Raw genomic sequence first — 25,829 nt, forward strand, 5'->3', positions numbered from 1 at the left:
GAGGCTAGTTCATTAAATATATTCAAGAAGGAGTTGGATATATTTCTTGAGGCTAAAGGGATCAAGGGATATGGGGAAAAGGCAGGGACAGGGTACTGAATTTGGATGATCAGCCATGATCACATTGAATGGCGGAGCAGGCTCGAAGGGCCGAATGGCCTACTCCTGCTCCTATCTTCTATGTTTCTATGTGCCTGCCACTCAGAAAAAGAGCCGTTTATTCCAACTCTTTGCTTCCTGTCTGCCAACCAGTTCTTTATCCAAGTCAGTACCTTGCCCCCAATCCTATGTGCCTTAACTTTACACGCTAATCTCTTATTCGGGACCTTATCAAAAGCCTTCTGAAAGTCCAAATACACCACATCCACTGGTTCTCCCTTATCTACTCTACCAGTTACAACCTCAAAAAATTCCAGTAGATTAGTCAAGCACAATTTACCTTTTGTAAATCCATGTTGACTTTGTCCGATCCTGTCACTGTTTTCCAAGTGCTCTGCTATTACATCTTTTATAATGGATTCTAGCATTTTCCCCACTACCGATGTCAGGCTTACCTGTCTGTAATTCCCTGTTTTCTCTCTACCACCTTTTTTGACTAGCGGGGTAACATTAGCTGCCCTCCAATCCATGGGAACTGTTCCAGAGTCTATCGAATTTTGGAAGATGACCAGCAATGCATTTACTATTTCTAGGGCCATTTCCTTAAGTACCCTAGGATGTAGATTATCAGGCCCTGGGGATTTATCGGCCTTCAATCCCGTCAATTTCCCTAACACCATTTCCCTACAAATACTGATTTCTTTCAGTTTCTCCCTCTCATTAGACCCTATGTTCCCCGACATCTCTGGGAGGTTATTTGTGTCCTCCTTTGTGAAGACAGAACCATAGTATGTATTTAATTGGTCTGCCATTTCTTTGTTCCCCATTATAAATTCCCCTGATTCTGACTGCAAGGGACCTACGCTTGACTTCACCAATCTTTTTCTCTTCACATATCTATAAAAGCTTTTACAGTCAGTTTTTATGTTCCCTGCAAGCTTACTCTCATACTCTATTTTCCCCCTCTTAAATAATCCCTTTGTCCTCCTTTGCTGAATCCTAAACTGCTCCTAATCCTCAGGTTTACTGCTTTTTCTGGCCATTTTATATATCTTCTCCTTGGATCTTATGCTATCCCTAATTTCCCTTGTTAGCCACGGTTGAGTCACCTTGTTTGATTTATTTTTATGCCAAACAGGGATGAACAAATTCTGTAGTTCATGCGATCTTTGAATGTTTGCCATTGCCTATCCACCGTCAACCCTTTGAGTAACATTCCCCAATCAATCCTACCCAACTCGCGCCTCATACCATCGTAGTTTCCTTTATTTAAATTCAGGACCCTAGTCTCTGAGTCAACTACTTCACTCTCCATCTTAATGAAGAATTCTATCATATTATGATCGCTCTGACCCAAGGGGCCTCGCTCAACAAGATTGCTAATTAATCCTTTCTCATTACACAATACTCAGTCTAAGATGGCCTGATCTCTAGTTGGTTCCTCGACATATTGGTCCAGTAAACCATCTCGTTTACACTCCAGGAATTCCTCCTCCACGGTATTGTTACTAATTTGGTTGGCCCAATCTATATCTATCTATATCTATATATATAAAGAACAGTATGTCTCTCTGTCTGTCTCTCTGTCTGTCTGTCTGTCTGTCCGGCTATACAATCAAAAGAAAGCTCATCATTAGGGGACTCTTGTAGGCATATTTACTTTTTGGTCGGACAAAATTTGTGCCGACGGGATCCAAAAAACGTTCAAAATTCCACTCATTATCCGCTCATTTGCATCGAGTGGGGGCAGGTTCATTGTGTGTGCGGGCATGCCATCCTACAGTTGAGTGACGTGATGATTGACCAATCCTACAGTTCAGCGACCTGACGGTTGACCAATCGGTGCATGTGTGGGTGGGCCTTATCGTTCTGAACCGAGGTGAGTGGCCGCCATCTTGATTCCAAACTGTTCATTTCTTTTTCCCACTTTCTGCGTGTTTCTTTTCAAATCTACATTTCCATCAAAAAAAAATTGCTTTTATTAAATTGTTTTAAAAAAAAGTCAATTCATTTGTAAATATTTTCTATAACCTGATTCTTTTTCCTACCTTTCCCCATTTTTGTAAGGCCTCAAAGCCTGGCCCTCTCCTGCCCAGCCACGCCCGAGCTAGGTAATTGTCCCACGGCTTGTGGCAAGCTCCTCCCCCCCCTCACCCAGTCTCCCCCGTCACGTTACCCGGGGCAACGGCGTCGGCCGTGAGGGACACGGGACAGGCGCAGGGTGCGCGCACAGCAGGCGACACACAGAAGCCCGAGGCATAAAGCGCGGGAAGCCAGCAGGTGAGATGCGGCGTCTCTCGCTCTCTCTTCCCCGCTCGGCGGTCTTGAAGCCGGCTTACGCGGGAGAGCGGGGCTCGGGAGAGCGGGCGGGACTCGGGAGAGCGGGGGGCGGGACTCGGGAGAGCGGGGCTCGGCCTGACCGGGGCGCTGCGCTCGGTTGGGCCATGTCAGTGCGTGGGGCGGCACGGAGCTCCGCGGAGCCATCGCCGGCAGAGGGGAAAGGGTCTGCTGGCTCCCCCCTCCCTTTCTCCCCCCCTCCCTTTTTCCCCTCCCTTCCCCCCCCCGCACAACCCCTCCCCCCACACCCCTCCTCCCCATTCCCCCCTCTTCCCCTTCCCCCCTCCCCTTCCCCTTCCCTCCCCCTTCCCCTTCCTTTCCCCTCCCCTTCCCCCACTCCCCCTTCCCCCCTCCCTCCCCCTTCCCCGACTCCCCCATCACCTTCTTCCCCTCCCCCTCCCGCTCCCCTTCCCCCCTCCCCTGCTCCCGTCGCTCTCTCTCTTCCCCCCAGTCGCTCTCTCTCTTCCCCCCAGTCGCTCTCCCTCTTCCCCCCAGTCGCTCTCCCTCTTCCCCCCAGTCGCTCTCCCTCTTCCCCCAGTCGCTCTCCCTCTTCCCCCCAGTCGCGCTCTCTCTTCCCCCCAGCCGCTCTCTCTCTTCCCCCCAGTCGCTCTCTCTCTTCCCCCCCAGTCGCTCTCTCTCTTCCCCCCCAGCTGCTCTCTCTCTTCCCCCCAGTCGCTCTCTCTCTTCCCCCCAGTCGCTCTCTCTCTTCCCCCCAGTCGCTCTCTCTCTTCCCCCCAGTCGCTCTCTCTCTTCCCCCCAGTCGCTCTCTCTCTTCCCCCCAGTCGCTCTCTCTCTTCCCCCCAGTCGCCCTCTCTCTTCCCCCCAGTCGCTCTCTCTCTTCCCCCCAGTCGCTCTCTCTCTTCCCCCCAGTCGCTCTCTCTCTTCCCCCGTCACACTCTCTCTTCCCCCCAGTCGCTCTCTCTCTTCCCCCCAGTCGCTCTCTCTCTTCCCCCCAGTCGCTCTCTCTCTTCCCCACCAGTCGCTCTCTCTCTTCCCCCCCAGTCGCGCTCTCTCTTCCCCCCCAGTTGCTCTCTCTCTTCCCCCCCAGTCGCTCTCTCTCTTCCCCCCCAGTCGCTCTCTCTCTTCCCCCCAGTCGCTCTCTCTCTTCCCCCCCAGTCGCTCTCTCTCTTCCCCCCCACTCGCTCTCTCTCTTCCCCCCCAGTCGCTCTCTCTCTTCTCCCCAGTCGCTCTCTCTCTTCCCCCCCAGTCGCTCTCTCTCTCTTCCAACAACAACGTGCCCTCAAAAATCCCTCGGCACCGCCGGGCACTTCAGCTAGTGTAGATTAAAGTTACCCACGATAACTGCTGTGCCCTTATTGCACGCGTCTCTAATTTCCCATTTAATGCAATCCCCAACCTCCGCATTACTGATTGGAGGTCTGTATACGACTCCCACTAATGTTTTCTGCCCCTTGGTATTTCTCAGTTCTACCCATACAGATTCCACATCATCAGAGCTAATATCCTTCCTTTCAATTGTGTTAATCCCCTGTTTAACCAGCAGTGCTACCCCACCTCCTTTTGCTTTTTGCCTATCTTTCCTGAATATTGAATACCTCTGGATGTTGTGTTCCCAGCCTTGGTCACCCTGGAGCCATGTTTCCGTAATCCCAATAATATCATATCCGTTTACCTCTATTTGCGCAGCTAATTCATCCGCCTTATTATGAATGCTCCTCGCATTAAGACACAAGGGCCTAGAAATTCAGTGGGCTGCGCCACCTGTTAGCACCTTAAGAGGACGCTAAGTGGGTTGGAAGTCACTGGCTACACCTCCCGCTAAATTTAGCGGGACGCTAATGGCGGCGCTAGCCGTTAGCGCTGCGCCGCTACCGATGACGTCATCGGTGTGCGCAGCACCCCGCTACCACCCCGATCCCGATATTTAGTTGCGCCCCCTGTTTTAACGCCGGACGCTATTTGCGACCGGTTCAGGGGGCCCTACCTGCGGCGGTAGAGGCGCTAATTAAAGGAGAGGCACGGGGCGGCCATTTTTTTTGCTGGCTGCCTGCCAACACCTCTCCGCGCTGCCGTCCCCGGCCTCCTGAGCCCCCCCTCCGCGGAGTGCCGACTGCGTTCCAAGAGCCCGGCACTTCTCCTCCGTGCCGTGCTCTTTTGCCGGCACTCGCGATCGTCGATCGCGCTGCACAAGGCCCCTCCCCTTTAAGAAGGGGAGGAAGGCCTGCAGTGCCGCAGCACACCGTGATGCTGCGGCATCTTTTTTTTTTTATTCATTGATGGGATGTGGGCGTCGCTGGCTGGCTAGGCCTGCATTTAGTGCCCATCCCTAATTGCCCTTGAGAAGATGGTGGTGAGCCGCCTTCTTGAACCGCTGCAGTCCATATGGTGTAGTTACACCCACAATGCTGTTAGGAAGGGAGTTCCAGGATTTTGGCCCAGCGACAGTGAAGGAACGGCGATACAGGTCCAAGTCAGGATGGTGTGTGGCTTGGAGGGGAACTTGTAGGTGGTGATGTTCCCATGCGTCTACTGCCCTTGTCCTTCTAAGTGGTGGAGGTCGCGGGTTTGGAAGGTGCTGTTGAAGGAGCTTTGGCGAGTTGCTGCAGTGCATCTTGTAGATGGTACACACTGCAGCCACAGTGCGCCGGTGGTGGAGGGAGTGAATGTTGAAGGTGGTGGATGGATTGCCAATCAAGCGGGCTGCTTTATCCTGAATGGTGTCGAGCTTCTTGAGTGTTGTTGGAGCTGCACTCATCCAGGCAAGTGGAGAGTATTCCATCACACTCCTGACTTGTGCCTTGTAGATGGTGGAAAGGCTTTGGGGAGTCAGGAGGTGAGACACTCGCTGCAGAATTCCCAGCCTCTGGTCTGCTCTTGTAGCCACAGTATTTATATGGCTGGTCCAGTTCAGTTTCTGATCAATGGTAACCCCCCAGGATGTTGATAGTGGGGGATTCAGCGATGGTAATGCCATTGAATGTCAAGGGTAGATGGTTAGAGTCTCGCTTGTTGGAGATGGTCATTGCCTGGCACTTGTGTGGTGCGAATGTTACTTGCCACTTGTCAGCCCAAGTCTGAATGTTGTCCAGGTCTTGCTGCAAATGGCCTGTTTCTGTGTTATAACTTCTATGTGCTTCTATAATAGGTCCAATTCTGGAGAGAGAAGGGATTGACCAATGTGGTGATAGATAGTAGGGGTGAGCCATGAATAAAGGGATCAGCTTGTTTGGGCAAACTGGTCTTTTCCTGTTCTAAAAATGTTTTTGCTCTTTGTCCTTATTTCATAAATCTATCCTGTGCACTGGAGCTGATTGCAATCAGTTCGTTTAGGAATAAATTGTAATTCTTATTCAGGGATATATTTTCAGTTGTTTAAGTGTACTTCATCATGATAGATAATTGGGACAAAAATCAGAGTTTCTGGGGAACTTGATGTTTCTTTCTTTCGCTTTTGAAGCACTGAGAAGTCGCTCTGGACGTTCAATCATTAATGGTAACTGGGCTATCGATCGACCTGGTAAATACGAGGGAGGAGGAACCATGTTTACCTACAAACGACCCAATGAAATTAGCAGCACTGCAGGAGAATCCTTACTGGCTGAGGGACCAACAAATGAAGCCTTGGATGTCTTCGTAAGTTTTGTTTCTTTTCTTCTAACTGTTGGCCCGCTTACCTTATTATTTCTCCTTTTATCACACCAATGATAGTTGAGGCAGTTTAGAAAAATGATGAGTTAATATTGCTGAGTACAAGCAAAACGCAGAAATCCCTCCTTTGCTGATACAATTATTCCTATTGAATAATAATTTCATGTTGTTTGGAAATACGACCATGAAGTGAACAGCAGAATTACAGGAAACTTCGAGGGGAATTTTAGCATGGTGGAGCGCATGGGTTTGGCTGCGGGTGGGGATTAAATCCGGGGAAGCCGGCTCCAACCCGCCAACTTCCACATTTCACACCAGTGCGTTAGGCTGCATGTGTGCAACCCCCTCGGGAGAGGCAGGTTGCCAATTAACATGTTAATCACTCAATTAGAACGATATTTACACACACATATTCGAGTTTAACGTTGTGTCCACAGGTTTCCTGGGCTTCTGAAAGTCGCTAGTGAAGGCAAGGCGACAACACAGCGGCAAATGAGGAGGCTGAGTTAATCTCAAGGAAATACTGCAATAAATACTCAGTACGCACAGCTGCTTTCTTACCCTGCTAGTGGGAAAGGATTTTTTTCACAGTACTTTTGCTGAGAGTTTACTTTATACACTCTGGAGGTTTTCTCAATCACATCCGGATGGGTGGCGTTATGGCTGCCTTAGATTGGACCTCGGATGCTATAACCACCACCCAACCATAATGGGCGAGGAGAGGGTCGGTGGGGGGTTAAAAAGGCAAATATGTGAAACTCGACTCCAACCCGGCATGAACGTGCCTGCTTCTGTTTTAAACCTCAGCAGGTTTGGGCTCGTCCGAGTAACCCGCTTTGGAGAAGCGGGTCCGTAATTATAATACGCCAAGTAGGCTCCGTTGCTCATATTGCAGCTATTTAAATTTAACGCTGGCCAGCCGGGTTTCCCATGGTTGAGAACTGCCAATGCAGCAGGTAAGTCCAACACTGCTTATGGGCCAGGAGTGGCAAGAGTGCTTGCCCCAGCCCCTTAAGCAAATCTTCTGCCACAATCGTCCAACTGCCGCCCCCCCCTCTGCAATGTTTCCTGGTCCCTCCTTCCTCCCAATTGCTGGTCCAATTCCCTTCCACCAACCCACAATGCTTCCCGGTTTCTGGGGACTGTCCTCAACAGTCCCTGGCTGCGACCTTCTACTGTTGGCTTTCCCACCGGTCAGCTTGTCAATCTGGCCAGCTGCCAGGCGGGAAACAGTGTAAAAATGATAATGAGGTCCTGCCGTTAAATTCGGCAGAACCTCCGTGTTCCCAGCATCTATGGGTTTCCCAGCCGCAAACACGCATCCTGCTCCCTCCCTGTAAATATCAAAGCCATTGCCTCAATGTGAGAGAGACCAGCTTAGTGTGTAAAAGTGAGTCCCAGTGTGTGAGTTAGACAGCACCCTCTGGTGTATGAGAGAAAAGTGTCCTAACGTGTATAAAATAACAAACCTAACTGCATGTGAGGGAGAGAACCCCAGTGTGTGAGAAAGCTTCAGAGCGTGAGGGTTTGGTGTGTGAACAAAGCACCTGTGTGTGTAAGAGAGAAGGCCCTGGTGTGAGAGAGAGAGAGAGAGAGAGAGCATCCCAAATGTCAGACAGGGTCCTGCATGAACAGTCGTATCTTCATCTTCCCCTTTCCCACCATAAAGATGCATTGCCTACAGACACTTCTCTGTGCATACTGGCTCACATGGATCCCATTCATGCAACATCATCAAATCCACTTTCTAACATTGCCAAAAGCAATATCTGCGACTGTTCAAGATTGATAGATTTTTATTAGGTAGGGGTGTCAAGGAATATGGAGCAAATGGAGTTGAGGTACAGATCAGCCATGATTTAATTGAATTGCGGAAAAGGCTTGTGAGGCTGAATACTCCTGTTCCTATGTTAGGATGGTAGTAGCAGTGCGATACCCAGGAGGCTACAGCACCCTTTGTTACTGCTCAACGGCCTCTTCCCAGGCTGCCCTGACTGCCACTTGCTGAAGGTGATGCAACTCCAAACCAAAATGCCTCCTTGCAAGGATCTCTTTTAACATCACTTCCAGAGCTCTTTAACTAAAAGGAGCTGTTCTGTTTCCCCTCTGTGAATTATTGGACTTCTGGCTCATTTTCTGAAGATTTGCTGCAACACCAGATCAAAGGAAGTATTTTGCCCAGAACAGGATGTGCAGGCATAGCTTTAAGGTGCATCTGCACTTTTAAAGTTCTATATCGAAAATCCTGTCACAAACTTCTTTGCTCTCAGCACTGGAACCACAGCTGGCAAACATTAATGAAGAGATCTTAGAAAACACAAGGAGATCCCCTCTGTGCACTGGTGGCACAAATTGCACTGTGCAAAGTGCCCATCTCAGCATTGTACTGGGAGCAGAATTTCAATCTCTACTGTCTTTGCCACTTCCTTCCACTAGACCTCAGAAGACTGCCCTGCAGCAAATCTCTGAGCATTCTGTGAAGATTTTTATTTCAGCTTCCACAAAGTATTTAGTAACGATGCATAGTCCATTAGGCTGCTTCAAGCATTTAACTCCTGCAACAGTACACTATTCCTTGCCCCAAATGGTCAAGTTCTCTATTAGAGGCAAAGAAAATACTCAGCCTGTCCAGAATATTCTAATGAGGCTGACTTGAAGATTTGCTGGGTGAATCACACAGGATGAAGTCCCAGCCCACCACACTTCCAGCAGTGATACCAACTGAGATGAAAATCTATGCTGCAGTATTGATCTAGTGTGGTTTTGTGAAGCAGAAATAAGTAAGCCATTGGCAGTAAAGCAGCTATGAAGTATATTGGGAATCGGAGGCATCACTCATTGCATTTCCAGTCAGAGCTGTCCCTTTGAACCTTATCACAGACTCTATGCAGTATTTCATGTTGCATGAGGTTGGGGCACGGCTTACAGCAGACATGTGAGACCTCATGCTGTCATCATTATTTTCCAGATGATCTACCAGCAGTTGAATCCTGGCATTCAATATGAGTATATTCTTCCCAAAGCAAATGTTGTCAGTCATCAGCTACCTCCCAGCATCAGACCAGGTAAGATTAAAAAAAAGAAAGACCTTGCCTTTTGTGTCCTAAGGTTGTCCCAAAACACAGTACACCGCCAATGGATTACTTTTGAAGTGTAGTCACTGTTGTAATGTAGGCAAATGCAGCAGCCAATTTACACACAGGAAGAGCCCACAAACAGTAATGAGATAAGTAATCACTTCATCTGTTTTGATGATGTTGGTTGAGGGATAAATGCTGGCCAGGACACCAGGAAAATTCCACTGCCCTCTGAATAGTGCTGTGGGATCTTTTACATGTACCCACACAACTGCACAGGACCACCAGCAATGAAGCACAGCTTCAGATTATGGCTGGAAACCGCTCTGCAGCAGAAACACCATTTACAAATATAGACAAGGTTTCCACCACACTTCAGGCAACAGAGTGAAACAGCCCCAGGGAAATTCCCAGCCTATGTATTCAAGTCCTGCAGTGACGCTTGAACCCTCAACCTCTGACACAGAGATGAGAGTGATACCACTGAACCAAAAAGTGGAGCATTTCCTGACCTAACTCAGGAGAATGTGAGCTCTCTGAAGGGCATTAACCCGTGTGGAAAACTCTTCACTATTTTGCTCTATATTTGTCAGTGAGTTACTGAAATTTTTTACTGGAACTAAAGGAAGCTGAGACATCACTTGACTTTCAAATGTTTTTTATGTGGACCCAAGGGGACATTCATTTAAATGTCTAATGAATCTATTATTTAGATTGGCCCCGATATTTATGGGGAGGGAGCGGGGGGTGTCTGTCAGCAGCCGGTAAACCCGGAAATATGAGGAACGCGAGGTCCTGCTGAAATTAACGGCAAGGCCTCATTAGAATTGTTTTACTGCATTTTCCGCCCAGATTGATGGCTGGCTGGCGGGAAAGCCTGCTGTAGGCAGCAGGCAACAACAGCAACTTGTATTCATATAGCGCCTTTAATGCAGTAAAACATCCCAAGGAGCTTTACAGGAGTATTAAAAGACAAAAAATTTGACACCGAGCCACATAAGGAGAAATTAGGGCAGGTGACCAAAAGCTTTGTCAAAGAGGTAGGTTTTAAGGAGCGTCTTAAAGGAGGAAAGAGAGGTAGCGAGGCAGAGAGGTTTAGGCAGGGGATTCCAGAGCTTAGGGCCCAGGCAACAGATGGCAGGGAGCATCCGAGAAGATTGGGGGGTCGGTGTGAGTGGGCTTCAACCCCGAAGTGGGAAGAGAGATCACTGGGGGGAGGCGGGGTCGCATGGAAATGAGAGATCGTGGCAGAGTTGCTTGAGGGCTGCAGAGAAGAACAATTACCTGTAGGATCCGACAGCTCTCGCCTCCCTTTACGCCGGATTTCCCGAGCCCTGGGAAACCTGACACGTAGCCGTTAAATTCAAATTGATGACATAATCTGAGGCATACAGCCTCATTTAAATATTATAATTACCGACCCGCCTCTCCAGAGCAGGTGAGTCGCCCAACCCCAAACCTGGGTTAAACCGGAAGTCAGCGTGCTCGTGACGGATTGTGGTCGGGTTTCTCATTTTTCCAAATTTACCCACCTGCTCCCGCCCATCATGGGGGTGTTAAAATTACCCTCATAATGTCCCAGATTTGATTGCTGATCTGTATTGAGTTAGTTGATAGGGAAAGGAATTGTATAATAAATGGTAAGATTTTAAATGAAATAGAGAATCAGTGGGAGTGTCATATGCAGATACACAGGCTATGAAACGTGGCAGAGCAAGTTGAAAAATGCCTTAAAAAAGCAAACAGAATTCTTAGTTTTGTACCTAGAGGCTGTATTGATTTCTTTGTGGGTTCAATGACGAGACATTTATGAAAGAGAATGTCTTTTAATCTAAAGTCTTGTTCAACTCTTTTAACAGCATTTACAGGAGACATCAAGCTAGTGATGCATCTTAAATGAAACTGAAACCAAACCCAAACTGCTTGTCTCTCACATGACCTCTGCTGGTCAGGCATAAGTAATCAATACCTGCAAACATGCTATTAAGGCATCATAATCGAACAGGCAAATACCGTCTCTATTTGCTGATATCATTACATCTCCTTTCCTTAAAACAAAAGTATTTTACTTTTAACTAACACCATGTTTTCTTTGTATTAATCTGCATTTTAACTGTAACACTTAATGAACTTACATTATCATTATCATGATCAAGGTTTTTTAACCTTTGTGTGTTCACATGAAATATGTCAATACACTAGAACTTGAAGAAAGAATAAGATAACATTACTTCCTTCTATAACAATAGTCCTTAAATTTGCTCAATGAGTCTCTCAGGAGGCTTCACGTGTCTTGAGGATTTTCTGATTGATTGTCCTTGAATCTGAGTTGTTGCCTCAGATGATGTGTTCTCAGCTGTGTGATCAGGTTGTTCAACAGTATCAGTCTCTTGACCTGCTGTGGCTGGTCCCATGAGAAGATCCCTACGATTTCTTCTCAGAACAGCACCCTCATCTGTCTGAATGGTGTATGATCTTGGTTGAACTTCACTCAGGACAGTTCCCTTCTGAGTCCATGTGTTTGTTTTGTCTTTCAACCTTACTTGGTCACCAGTGTGGAGTTCAGGTAGGTTTTGTGTTCCTCTGTCATAGTAGTACTTTTGCTTTTCTTTCTGTTGTTCTTTGAACTTCCTCACTTTCTCCCCCTCTTTTGTTTTCAGGAGGTTCTCCGGGATGGGTAGGTTTGACCTTAGCCGACGTCCCATCAGGAGTTGGGCTGGTGACATACCACACTCGAGCGGCGTTGTGCGGTATACAAGCATGCTCTGGTAGAAGTCAGTTCCACTGTCTTTTGCCTTGTACATCAGTCTTTTCACTATCTGGACCAATTTTTCCACTAGTCCATTGGACTGTGGAAAGTGAGGACTTGACGTTGTGTGGACAAAGTCCCACTCTTTGGCAAAGTGTCGGAAACTTGCATTGTAAAACTGAGGTCCGTTGTCTGTGAAGACCTCGCTTGCCACGCCATGTCTGGAGAATATGGCTTTCATACATGTTATCACAGCATCTGCAGTGGTGGTGTGCAGTCTACAAACCTCTGGATACAGGGAGTAATAGTCTGTGACTACAAGATAGTCCTTCCCTTGACATACGAATAGGTCAGCGCCTACCTTCTGGTAAGGTCTGTCTGGTGCTGGGTGTGGCTTTAGTGGTTCTACCGGATTGCTTGCTCGACATTTCAGGCATATTGTGCAGTTTGACACCTCATTTGTCACATCTTGGTTGATTCGTGGCCAGTACATCACCTCTCGTGCTCTTTTCTTACACTTTTCGATTCCCAGATGTCCTCCATGGATCTTTTTTAGCATCTCTCTTCTCAGACTCTTTGGGATAACTATTTTACTTCCTTTGTAGATGATGTCTTCGACCACTGATAGTTCCGCCCTGCAGTTCCAGTACTCTGCTATATCAGGTGAGCAGTCTTGCTTCATGTTGGGCCATCCATCCAAGATGCTTTTTCTCAGTCGTCTCATTGTTTCATCTTTGTTTGTCTCAGTCTTTATGAGCTCCATTTTTGCATCTGCTATGGGCAGTGCACTTGTGATCATGTCCACGTAGGCGTTCACTTTGTCATCTATTGTGGTGTTTGCGGGCTCACTTGGGTCTACAGCTCTGGACAACGTGTCTGCTGTATACATCAGCTTACCCGGTGTGTACGCAACATTCAGTGTATAGCGTTGCAGCCTGATCATCATTCTTTGTATTCTAAGCGGACAGCTATTTAGTGGCTTTTGGAACAATGCAATCAAGGGCTTATGGTCAGTCTCTACACTGATTGCTTGTCCTGCCACAAACTGGTGAAATCTTTCACAGGCGTATGTGATGCTGAGCAGCTCCTTTTCTATTTGAGCATGTCGCGTCTCCGCGTCTGTCATTGAGCGCGATGCATATGCAATAGGTTGCCAGTAGTCATATTGTTGCAGAAGAACGGCACCGAGCCCACTCTGTGATGCATCTGATGATATCTTGATGGGTCTCGCTGGGTCATAAAACCTCAGAACTGGTTCCTCTGTGAGCAGTTTCTTTAGGTCGCTCCATGACTTCTCATGCTCATGATTCCATTCCCATTCTATGTTCTTTTCAGTTAGTCTCCTCAGTGGCGCCATCTTTTCTGAGAGGTTGGATATGAATTTCCCCATGTAGTTGATCATTCCATTAAACCTCTGCACGTCCTTTTTGCATTGTGGCTTTGGCATATTCTCAATGGCGGACACCTTTCTGGGATCTGGTCTGATGCCCTCACTGCTAAGGATATCTCCCACGAATGTCAGTTCTGTCACCCCGAGCTGGCATTTCTCTCTATTCAGCTTCAGGTTTGTTTTCCTTGTTGCTTCCAGCACTTTTTTCAGTCTCTCGTCATGCTCAGTTCTCGTGGTTCCCCATACTATGATGTCATCCATTGATGTATCAACTCCCTCCAGGTGCTCATAGATCATATGGATAGTCTTGTGATACACTTCAGGAGCTGAGGCAATGCCAAATGGTAACCTTAGGAATCTGTATCTGCCAAATGGACTGTTGAACGTGCACAGTCTTGAACTTGCTTCGTCCAGCTTCATCTGCCAAAATCCTGATGATGCATCTAACTTGCTGAAATATTTTGCATTTGCAAACTGTGCCATGATTTCCTCATGTGTAGGAAGCTTGAAGTGCTCTCTCTTTATTGCTCTGTTTAGATCTCTTGGATCCAGGCAAATTCTGAGCTTTCCATTCTTTTTGTCCACTACGACGAGGGAACTCACCCACTCAGTTGGCTCATCTATCTTCTGAATCACGTTCAGGCTTTCCATCCTGTCCAACTCTGCCTTCAGTTGCTTTTGCAGAGCAAACGGAACTTTTCTGCATGGATGTATGACCGGTGTCATACTTTTATCTACTCTGATCGTGTGTTCTCCTGGAATGCAGCCTAGACCCTTAAATAGGTCGTTGTACTCTTTCATGAGTTCATCATAGACTGTCTCTCCTTCGCTTTCCACAACGAGGACTCTCTTTACCAGGTTCAGTCTCTCACAGGCTTTTAAACCTAGTATGGCTTGCACATCCTTTGGCACCACGATTAATGCTAGCGTGTGCTCTCTGTCCTTGTGTGTTACTTTGACAATGCATCTTCCTTTCACTGGTATATCAGTACCTGAGTATCCTGTCACTTTCACTTTTATTCCATGTATCTTTGGTCTGGGTCTAATTTTCTTAAAATCAGTCTCTGATATCACATTAACTTGTGCTCCAGTATCCAGTTTAAATGGAATGTGTATGTCATTCACTATTAGTGTCAACATCCAGTCTCTTTCTTCTTTTTTGTTTTCAGACACAACATCTACATAGAACTCCTCTATCTCGCTCTCATCTACTGTATGGACCTTGTTTTTTTGCGCTTGGTTATTGCAGCAATGGGCATAATGGTTGTTTTTGTTGCAACTATTGCATTTTTTACCATATGCTGGACACTTTTTTGGTGGATGCTGTGTACCGCATCGACTACATGACTTTCGATTGTCCCTTTCATTTTCGTTCGCTGGCCACGCCTCTTTTTTCACATTGGCGCTCGTTTTGTTAAACGGTTTGTATCCGTCCTTTCTCACTGCATCCACGTTGCAGCTATTGTCACTGAACAGCTCCTTTGCCTGCAACTTCACAGTCTCTGTAGCCCTACACAGTGCTATGGCTTTTCCCAGGTCTAGATCTTGCTCTCTTAGCAGTCTTTCCCTTAGACCATTATCTGGAATACCACACACCAGTCTGTCTTTTATCAGCGAGTCTGTCAGTCCCCCAAATTCACACGATTTGCTTCTGTTTCTCAGTTCAGTCACATACTGATCAATCGTATCACCCATTTTCTGTACACATGTGAAAAATCTGTGCCTCTCAAACGTCACGTTACGTTTAGGTATGCAGTAGGCCTCAAACTGTTCCATTATTTTATCTAGCTTGATTTTGTCTCCATCAACAGCGAATGTGAAGTTATTATACACCTCCAGTGCTTCATCACCCACGACATGTAAGAACAGTGACGATTTCCTTTCATTACTTTTCTCGTCAGCTCCGATTGCTGATAAATACAACTCTAAACGTTGTTTGAATCTCCTCCAATTTTCAGCCACATTACCTGTCATCTGAAGCATCGCCGGTGGGAGTAAACCTTCCATTTTTTTCACTTCGTTAGCTTTTCTCCAATGGTAAGCAACGATGCTCTCTTTTGGCTTGCTAATTTGTGGAGAGCTGATTTAACTTCGGATTTTTCTCTTCATCTCTTTCAATCACTTCTGACACCATGTATTGATTTCTTTGTGGGTTCAATGACGAGACATTTATGAAAGAGAATGTCTTTTAATCTAAAGTCTTGTTCAACTCTTTTAACAGCATTTACAGGAGACATCAAGCTAGTGATGCATCTTAAATGAAACTGAAACCAAACCCAAACTGCTTGTCTCTCACATGACCTCTGCTGGTCAGGCATAAGTAATCAATACCTGCAAACATGCTATTAAGGCATCATAATCGAACAGGCAAATACCATCTCTATTTGCTGATATCATTACAGAGGCATAGAATACAAAAGAAAGGAAGTAATAATGGTCTTAAACAAGGCCTTAGTTCAGCTGCAGTGAAGTATTGCATACAAATTTTGACACCCCATTCTAGGATAGATATAGAAGCAATGGGAAAGATGCAGTATAGAGTCACGAGGATTTACTAGGGATGAGGCACAATTGTATTGAAAAGAAACTCGAGAGCTAGGGGTTATTTTACAAGAGCGGACGGAGAAGGATAAGGGATAATCTGATGGAAGTCTTCAAGATTATAAAGGGTTATGATAGGACAAATAGTGATAGATTATTTCCACTGGTTGGTGAGCTGGTAATTTAAGATAATCACAAAAAGGATTAAGGGAGGTTAGAAAAAATGCCTTTACACAGAGGGTGGTTAGAATGTGAAATTCTCTGCCATATAAGAACAGGAGGAGGCCATTCATCTCTTCGAGCCTGTTCCGCCATTCAGTCAGATCATGGCTGATCTGTATCTCAACTTAATTTACCCGCCTTTGTTCCATAGCCTTTGATACCCTTACCCAACAAAAATCTATTGATCTGAGCCATGAAAATTTCAATTGACTCCCAGCATCCACAGCCTTTTTTGGGGAGAGAGTTCCATTTCCACTTTTGTGGAAAAAGTGCTTCCTGACATCACTCCTGAGCGGCCTAACTCGAATTTTAAGATTATGCCCCCTTGTTCTCGAATCCCCCATCAGAGGAAATAATTTCTCTGTATCTACCCTGTCGAACTCCTTTTATCATTTTAAACACCATGATTAGATCACCCCTAAACTCAAAGGGAATACAAGCCAAAGTAATACAACCTGTCCTTATAATTTAACCCTTTAACCCCTGGTATCATTCTGGTAAGTCTACTATAATCCCATCAAGGCCAATATATCTTTCCTGATAAGCTGGCCCCGATATTTGCAGGGAAGCTGGGAGGGAGCGGGGGAGGCTGAAAGCACCCAAAGCACCTGGCAAGGCCGGGGACGCAGTGGTCCTGCTGAATTTAATGGCAGGACCTCATTATCATTTTTAATTCTGTTTTCTGCACCACAGCCAGAGAAACTTACAGCCTGGGCGGCTGCCGGGCAGGGAAGCCAGCGGCAGGAGACTGCAGCCAGGGACCCTTGGGGACAGTTCCCGGCAATCGGGAGGTGGGCAGGATCCAGATCGGGGCTTGGGAGTGGTGAGGTCGGCGATCGCGGCAGGGGCGGAGGGGGAGGTCGGTGATAGCAGAAGGGGCTAGAGAGAGACCACGGTCAGCAGAACAAAGGCCAAAGGCTTCCTTGAGGGGCCGGGGGGAGCTCTCCTGCTCCTCCTGACCCCCCAAGGAGTGCAGTAAAAGGCAAGTATCTTCTGGAGCTGGCAGCTACCATCTACATTTTACTGCTGGGAGTTCCAAATGCATTGTGGGAGCATGATTTAAATATGTTACTGAAATGTCCACCTGTGCACAGCTGCTGCAAGGGGACCTATACACAACTCCCACTACAGTCTTAAATCCATTTCTATTTCTTAATTCTACCCATAAAGTCTCCACTGCCTGCTTACCTCTCGTTATATTCTCTCTTATCATTGAAGTGATTAAATCACTAAGGCTACTCCTTCCCCTTTACCATTTCCCCTAATTTTCTTGTAGACCTTATAATCTGGTATATTTAGTTCCTAGTCCTGACTGTCTTGCAGCCATGGGCGCGATTTTCCCATTGGAGGCGGGTTTCGGTTTGGGTGGGTTCCAAACCCGCCTCCACTGAGAGGTGGGAAAAATTAGCGATTTTCCCCTAATTGGCCAGTTGATTTCAGAGGTGCAGGTTCCCCTGGGCCAATTAGTGTTTTGGGACTGAAACGCGCCTTTGCTGACGTCACTTATCCAGCTTCATTTAAGGGCTGCTTGCTGCCTTGGCTCATTCCACTGGTTTTTGGTCGATGCTGCACCACCTCCAAGCTGTTATCTCCTTGAAGAATGGCCAGCTCCAAGGCAAGGGCCTCCCCGAGGGTGCTGGGTATGCTGGTTGAGGGGGCGAGAGCTAGCAGGGAGGTGCTCTTCCCTCATCTGGGAGGAAGAGGCCTCACAAAGAAACCAAGGCTGTGTGGGTCCAGCTGACAAGGGATATAACCTCCAGATCTGTGTGCAGATTGGGGGATTGTTTCTGTTTATTGATGAAATACCATCCCTGTGGGAATGTATTAAAATTAGGTGATGGCAAACTTGGCGTGATGGCATCTGTTATTTCGGCTTGGGCAGCTCCACATTGCGGGCTCCGCGACACTTGTGTGGTCAGGTTGGTGGTCAGAGTGAAAGGAGGCCAGAGAGTCATGTTCATTGTCTATCATGTGTTAAGAGGGAGCCAAGCACATGTGCCACAATGGGCAACCTATGCAAATCTAGCCAGGATGAGTGCATTCCTTGCACGACGTGCTTCCATGCGCTGGCACCTTCTGCCCTGTGCAGCATCAGGTGGGTGAGCAGGAGGTTGGGGCTCCTGCTGCTGTTGCTGCTGAGCTGCCTGGTTCTGCTGCTGCCGTGGCTGCTCCTCATCCGATTCTGAGGTCCATGGTGAAAGGAAATAAATGGTTCCCATGCTGCTGGCAGATATCTCCGTTGGGGAAGCGCTCAGCCCAAGCGGGGAGAGGGTCTTCCAAGGAGGTCCCACTGTTGAGAGATAGAAGCTGCAGCACCTCCCACTTCAGTAGGCATGCTGAAAGACCTTTGGAACAAAAGTTCTGCCACCTGCAACTGCTCCCTGATGAAAGCTCCGTTTTAATGGTGGAGCTGCAGCTGTGAGGAGGCCACCCACTTGCCAACCCGCCAGGATTAGCGGGCGTGGTTTAGGAGGGTCGTGCAACACTCTGAAAATGTGGTAAAATAACAAAGGCCTGTCAAAATAGGATTATAGAGGCCCTTAACTGCTATTTACAGGTCTTAACTACCTCTCCTGACTGATGGAGGCAGGACCAAATCGCACCCATCAAACCCGCCTCCGGCAAAATTGCGCGGAGGCAGGTTCTGAACCCGCACTCAGTTTTTGCCATTTTGCCACACTGTCCCACCTCGAGACCCGTCTCCTCGGGGCTGGGAAAATCGCCCCCCATGTCATACCTTCCAAGTTGAATTTGCACCTGCAATTCAATTTGTTCCTTATACTCCGTGCGTTTGTATAAAGAATGCTTATTTGGGCCACACACCCTAATCTGTCCTTCTGCTCTAGTGTTTTACTCACACATTTCTTATTTCTTTCTCCTGGTTTAATTACTTTACATCTTTTACTTTTCTCTTTACCTGTAGTGCCTAAAGCACAATTTCTGACTATTACTCTACCCGCTTCCCTTTCGTTTGTTTTAGAACTATTATTTATACTACCTTTCCACCTGAGCCCTCCCCCGCATTTACTAGTTCAAAGTCTTTGTGACCGCCCTATTTATCCTTTCCACTGGACCCTGGTCGCAGCCTGGTTCAGGTAGAGCCCGTCCCAATGGTACAGTTCCTTTCTGTCCCAGTACTGGTGCCAAGTGTCCCATGAAATGGAACCCCTCTTTCCCACACTACTCCTTCAGCTACGTGATCACCTCCCTAATCTGCCCGTTTGTACATGGCTCGGGTAATAATCCAGAGATTATAACCCTTGAGGTCCTGTTCTTTATTTAGCTCCTTGTTCCTGGTACTCTCCAAACAGGGCCTCTTGCCTACTCTTTCCTATGTTGTTGGTCCCAAAATGGACTACAACAAAGGGATCCTCCTCCTCCCTCTCCAATATCATTTCAAGCATTATTTTTGTGACAGCTACATAATACACAAGAGTTGTAATGCCATTTTTTCAGCATATTATCATATTTTGATATGAATTGCATCATCATTTTGTTTGCTTGGTATAAAAAAATTAAAATTAGTGGTTTTGTGAAAGAATGGACTCCCAGTGTGGCACTGAGCTAAAAAGAATAGGGATATCCAAGGATTGATTCCAGGTTTATCCTATGTTAGCAGATTTCATCTGAGGCAGCAACAGGGGTGCTACATTTGGCCTCGGTGCCACTCGGGTAGGGAGGGGGAAAATTAGGCTGATTGCTCTTCCTGATCATTGATGGAAAATGTGTGACTGTGGATATCGATTGAGAACTGAATTGGATTTGGCTACAGTGACCTCTATGGTTAAATAGCCTGCCAATAATCACCTTCTGGGCTCCTAAATGAAGAATGAGCATAAGAAAGATACCATAAGACTGTTACCACCAATGCAAACCCTAATAGGAGTCACTGCTTTTAATAACAGGAGAAAAATTGGAGGAGTTGAGAAAATAGTGTTTTTTTATCAGCTGCAGGTAACAGAGGGATTGTAGCAATCATTGATTGGATCCATATTAGAAAACAAAGCCATTAAAAGTGCAAACAAAGCACTGGGGTTCATTTCTAGAGGAATAGAATTCAAAGCAGAGAAGTTATGTTAAACTTGTATAGAACCTTGGTTAAACCACACTTGGAGTACTGTAAACAGTTCTGTTCTCCATTATTACAAAAAGGATAAAGAAGCGCTGCAGAAAGTGCAAAAAAGATTTACAAAGTATTTACAGCACAGAAACAGGCCATTCGGCACAACAGGTCTATGCCAGTGTTCCACACGAGGCTCCACCCGCCCTTCTTCATCTAACCCCATCAATATATTCTTCTATTCCTTTCTCCCTCATGTGCTTATCGAGCTTCCCCTAAGTCCATCTATGCTATTCGCTTCAACTACTCCCTGTGGTAGCGAGTTTCACGTTCTCACCACTCTCTGGGTAAAACGTTTCTCCTGAATTCCCTATTGGATTTATTAGTGACTATCTCATATTTATGACCCATAGTTCTGGTCTCGCCTGCAAAATGGATATGTCTTCTCTACATTTACCCTATCAAACCCTTTCATAATCTTAAAGACCTCTATCAGGTCATCCCTCAGCCTGTATAACCTTTCTTGATAGATATAACCTTCCAATTTTGTTATAATTCTAGTAAACCTTTTTTGCACCTTCTCCAGTGCCTCTATATCCTTTTTATAATATGGAGACCTGAACTGTTCACAATACTTCGAGTGCAGCCTAACCAAGGTTCTATACAAGTTTAACATAACTACTCTGCTTTTCAATTCTATCCCTCTAGAAATGGACCCCAATGCTTTACATGTTGGCCTTCATAGCAAGAGGATTCGAGTACAGGAGCAAGGATGCCTTGTTGCAGTTGTACAGGGCCTTGGTGAGACCACACCTTGAGTATTGTGTGCAGTTTTGGTCACTTTATCTGAGGAAGGATGTTCTTGCCATGGAGGGAGTGCAGCGAAGATTCACCAGACTGATACCTGGGATGGCAGGAATGACGTATGAGGAGAGATTGGGTCGATTGGGCTTATATTCACTGGAGCTTAGAAGAATGAGAGGGGATCTCATTGAAACTTATAAAATTCTAACAGGACTAGACAAACTAGATGCAGGAAGGATGTTCCTGATGGCGGGGGAGTCCAGAACCAGGGGTCACAGTCTAAAGATAAGGGGTAAGCCATTTAGGACAGAGATGATGAGGAATTTCTTCACCCAGAGAGTGGTGAACCTGTGGAATTCTCTACCACAGAAGGCAGTTGAGGCCAATTCATTAAATATATTCAAGAAGGAGTTAGATATATTTCTTAAGGCTAAAGGGATTTGGAGAGAGAGCAGGGACAGGGTACTGAATTTGGATGATCAGCCATGATCTCATTAAATGGTGGTGCAGGCTCGAGGGGCCAAATGGCCTACTCCTGCTCCTATCTTCTGTGTTCCTATGTTTGCTTTATTAACCTGTGTCGCCACTTTTAGTGATTTGTGTATCTGGATCCCCAGATCTCTCTGTTCCTCTACTTCACTTAGACACTTTCCAAGGAGTATGTGGCCTCCTTATTCTTCCTACCAAAATGTACCACCTCACACTCATAGAAACATAGAAGATAGGAGCAGGAGTAGGCCATTCGGCCCCTCGAACCTGCTCCGCCATTCAATGAGATCATGGCTGATCGTCCAAATTCAGTACCCTGTTCCTGCCTTCTCTCCATATCCCTTGATCCCTTTAGCCTTAAGAAATATATCCAACTCCTTGAATATATTTAATGAATTGGCATCTACTGCCTTCTTTGGTAGAGAATTCCACAAGTTCACCACTCTCTGGGTGAAGAAATTCCTCCTCATCTCTGTCTTAAATGGCTTACCCCTTATCCTTAGACTGTGACCCCTGGTCATCGGGAACATGACTCCCTGACCATCGGGAACATCCTTCCTGCATCTAGTCTGTCTAGTCCTGTTAGAATTTTATTAGTTTCGATGAGATCCCCTCTCATTCTTCTAAACTCCAGCGAGTACAAGCCCAATCGACTCAATCTCTCCTCATACGTCATTCCCGCCATCCCAGGTACCAGCCTGGTGAATCTTCGCTGCACTCCCTCCATGGCAAGAACATCCTTCCTCAGATAAGGTGACCAAAATTGCACACAGTACTCCAGATGTGGTCTCACTAAGGCTCTGTACAACTGGAACAAGACATCCTTGTTCCTGTACTCAAACCCTCTTGCTACGAAGGCCAACATACCATTTGCCTTCTTAACCGCCTGCTGCACCTGCATGCTTACTTTCAGCGACTGCTGCACAAGGACACCCAGGTCTCGTTGCACTTCCCCTTTTCCCAATCTATTGCCATTCAGATAATAATCTGCCTTCCTGTTTTTGACACCAAAGTGGATAACCTCGCATTTATCCACGTTATATTGCATCTGCCATGCTTCTGCCCAATCACCCAACCTGTCCAAATCATACTGGAGTTTCTCAGTATCCTCCTCACAGCACACGCGCCCACCCAGCTTTGTGTCGTCTGCAAACTTGGAGATATTACATCTTGTTCCCTCATCCAGATCATTAATATATATTGTGAATAGCTGGGGTCCAAGGACCGATCCCTGCGGTACCCCACTAGCCACTGCCTGCCACTCGGAAAAAGACCCCTTTATTCTAACTCTGCTTTCTGTCTGCCAACCAGTTCTCTATCCAAGTCAATACCTTGCTCCCAATCCCATGTGCTTTAATTTTACACGCTAATCTCTTATGCGGGACCTTATCGAAAGCCTTTTGAAAATCCAAGTACACCACATCCACTGGTTCTCCCTTATCTATTTTACCAGTTAACATCCTCAAAAAGTTCCAGTTGATTAGTCAAGCACGATTTACCTTTTGTATATCCATGTTGACTTTGTCCGATCCGGTCACTTTTTTCCAAGTGCTCTGCTATTACATCCTTTATAATGGACTCTTGCATTTTCCCCACTACCGATGTCAGGCTTACCGGTCTGTAATTCCCTGTTTTCTCTCTACCACCATTTTTGAACAGTGGGGTAACATTAGCTACCCACCAATCCATGGGTACTGTTCCAGAGTCTATCGAATTTTGGAAGATGACCAGCAATGCATCTACTATTTCTAGGGCCACTTCCTTAAGTACCCTAGGATGTAGATTATCAGGCCCTGGGGATTTATCGGCCCTCAATCCCATCAATTTCCCTAACACCATTTCCCTACAAATATTGATTTCTATCAGTTCCTCTCCTCCATGTTCCCCGACATCTTTGGGAGGTTATTTGTGTCCTCCTTTGTGAAGACAGAACCAAAGTATGTATTTAATTGGTCTGCCATTTCTTTGTTCCCCATTATAAATTCCCCTGATTCTGAATGCAAGGGACCTGCGCTTGACTTCACCAATCTTTTTCTCTTCACATATCTATAAAAGCTTTTACAGTCAGTTTTTATGTTCCCTGCAAGCTGACTCTCATACTCTATTTTCCCCCTCTTAATTAATCCCTTTGTCCTCCTTTGTTGAATCCTAAACTGCTCCCAATCCTCAGGTTTACTGCTTTTTCTGGCCAATTTATGTCATTTCCTTGGTTCTTATGCTATCCCTAATTTCTCTTGGTAGCCACGGTTGAATCACCTTTTTTGTTTTATTTTTATGCCAAATTGGGATGAACAAATTCTGTAGTTCATCCATGCGGTCTTTGAATGTTTGCCATTGCCCATCCACCGTCAATCCTTCGAGTGTCATTCCCCAATCAATCCTACCCAGCTCGCACCTCATACCATCGTAGTCTCCTTTATTTAAATTCAGGACCCTAGTCTCCGAGTCAACTATTTCACTCTCCATCTTAATGAAGGATTTGATCATATTATGATCGCTCTGACCCAAGGGGCCTCGCACAACAAGATTGCTAATTAATCCTTTCTCATTACATAACACCCAGTCTAAGATGGCCTGATCTCTAGCTTGTTCCTCAACATATTGGCCCAGGAAACCATCCCGTATACACTCCAGGAATTCCTCCTCCACAGTATTGTTACTAATTTGGTTAGCCCAATCTATATGTACATTAAAGTCACCCATGATAACTGCTGTGCCCTTATTGCACGCTTCTCTAATTTCCCGTTTAATGCCATCCCCGACCTCCGCATTACTGTTTGGAGGTCTATATACCGCTCCCACTAACGTTTTCTGCACTGGAGGCATGTTTCCGTAATCCCAATCATATCATATTCGTTTACCTCTATTTGCACAGCTAATTCATCCACCTTATTACGAATGCGCCTTGCATTAAGACACAAAGCCTTCAGGCTTGTTTTTTTAACGCTCTTAGATCTTTTAGAATTATTATTTACTGTGGCCATGTTTGATTTAAACCCTTGATTTCTCTGCCTGCCACTTTTGTTTTTCTCCTTCCTGTCTTTTGCTTTTATCCTTGTTTCCCTTTCCTCTGTCTCTCCGCTCAGGTTCCCAACCTCCTGCCATTTTAGTTTAAACCCTCCTCCAGAGCATTAGCAAACACTCCCCCGAGGACATCGGTCCCGGCCCTGCCCAGGTGCAAACCGTCCGTTTTGTACTGGTCCCACCTCCCCCAGAACTGGTTCCAATGTCCCAGGAATTTGAATCCCTCCCCCTTGCTCCATTCCTCTAGCCACGTAATCATCTGAAATATCTTTCTATTTCTACTCTGACTAGCACGTGGCACTGGTAGCAATCCTGAGATTACTACCTTTGAGGTCCTATTTTTTAATTGACCTCCTAACTCCCTATATTCAGCTTTTAGGACCTCATCCCGGTTTTTACCTATATCGTTTGTACCTATATGCACCACGACAACTGGCTGTTCACCCTCCCCTTCCAAAATGTTCTGCAGCCGCTCTGAGACATTCTTGACCCTTGCACCAGGGAGGCATCACACCATCCTGGAGTCTCGTTTGCGGCCGCAGAAACGCCTATCTATTCCCCTTACAATAGAATCCCCTATCACTATAGCTCTCCCAGTCTTTTTCCTCCCGTCATGTGCAGCAGAACCACCCCTGGTGCCAGGTAGTTGGCTGCTGCTGCCTTCCCCTAGTAAGCCATCCACCCCATCAGTATCCAAAGCGGTATATCTGTTTGAGAGGGGGATGGTCACAGGGGATCCCTGCACTACCTGCCTGCGCCTACTACTCTGCCTGTTGGTCACCCATTCCCTCTCTGCCTGTGCCACCTTTACCTGCGGTGTGACCAACTGATTAAACGTGCTATTCATGACGTCCTCAGCATTGCGAATGGTCCAGTATGTGTCCAATCGCTGCTTCAGCACCATAATGCGGTCTGCCAGTAGCTGCAGCTGGACACACTTCCTGCACACATGGTTGTCAGGGACTTCTATATTGAAGTTCATTTGCCAATTACACACCCATTCTGCAAGTTTATTAATGTCCTCCTCTGTATTACCTACACCCTCCCTCCAATTTGGTGTCATCCGCAAAGTTTGAAATTGTACTTCCGATTCTCAAGCCCAAATCGTTTATGTAAATGGTGAATAACAGCGTTCCCAGCACCGATCCTTGTGGAACAGCACTTCCTACCTTTTGCCAATCTAAGTTACTACCTTTAACCCCTACTCTCTGTTTTCTGTTTTGTAGCCAGCTTGCTGTAAATTTTGCTAATTGCCCCCTGACTGCACATATTCTGACCTTAGTCATGAGTGTACTATGTGGTACGTTATCGAAGGCTTTTTAGAAATCCAAATATATTACATCTACTGTATTACCCTTATCCACCCTTTCTGTTACTTCTTCAAAGAATTCACTAAGGTTGGGCAAGCATGACCTTCCCTTTTGTAAT

The 25,829-nt window shown here is 46.4% G+C and overlaps 1 protein-coding gene across 1 annotated transcript in view; it reads left to right on the plus strand.

Moving 5' to 3' along the window:
• The window catches only part of LOC147097526 (thrombospondin type-1 domain-containing protein 4-like), a 452,248-nt gene that overhangs the window by 292,317 nt on the left and 134,102 nt on the right, over positions 1–25,829 (plus strand). The window contains exons 9-10 of the mRNA XM_085972010.1: positions 5,855–6,030; positions 9,014–9,110. Coding sequence (XP_085828136.1) covers positions 5,855–6,030; positions 9,014–9,110 — 273 coding nt within the window. The remainder of the gene's footprint in view (positions 1–5,854; positions 6,031–9,013; positions 9,111–25,829) is intronic.

Source organism: Somniosus microcephalus, chromosome 32, assembly GCF_052327205.1.
Source record: "Somniosus microcephalus isolate GS21.2 chromosome 32, FLI_Smic_1.0, whole genome shotgun sequence".
NCBI lineage: Eukaryota > Metazoa > Chordata > Chondrichthyes > Squaliformes > Somniosidae > Somniosus > Somniosus microcephalus.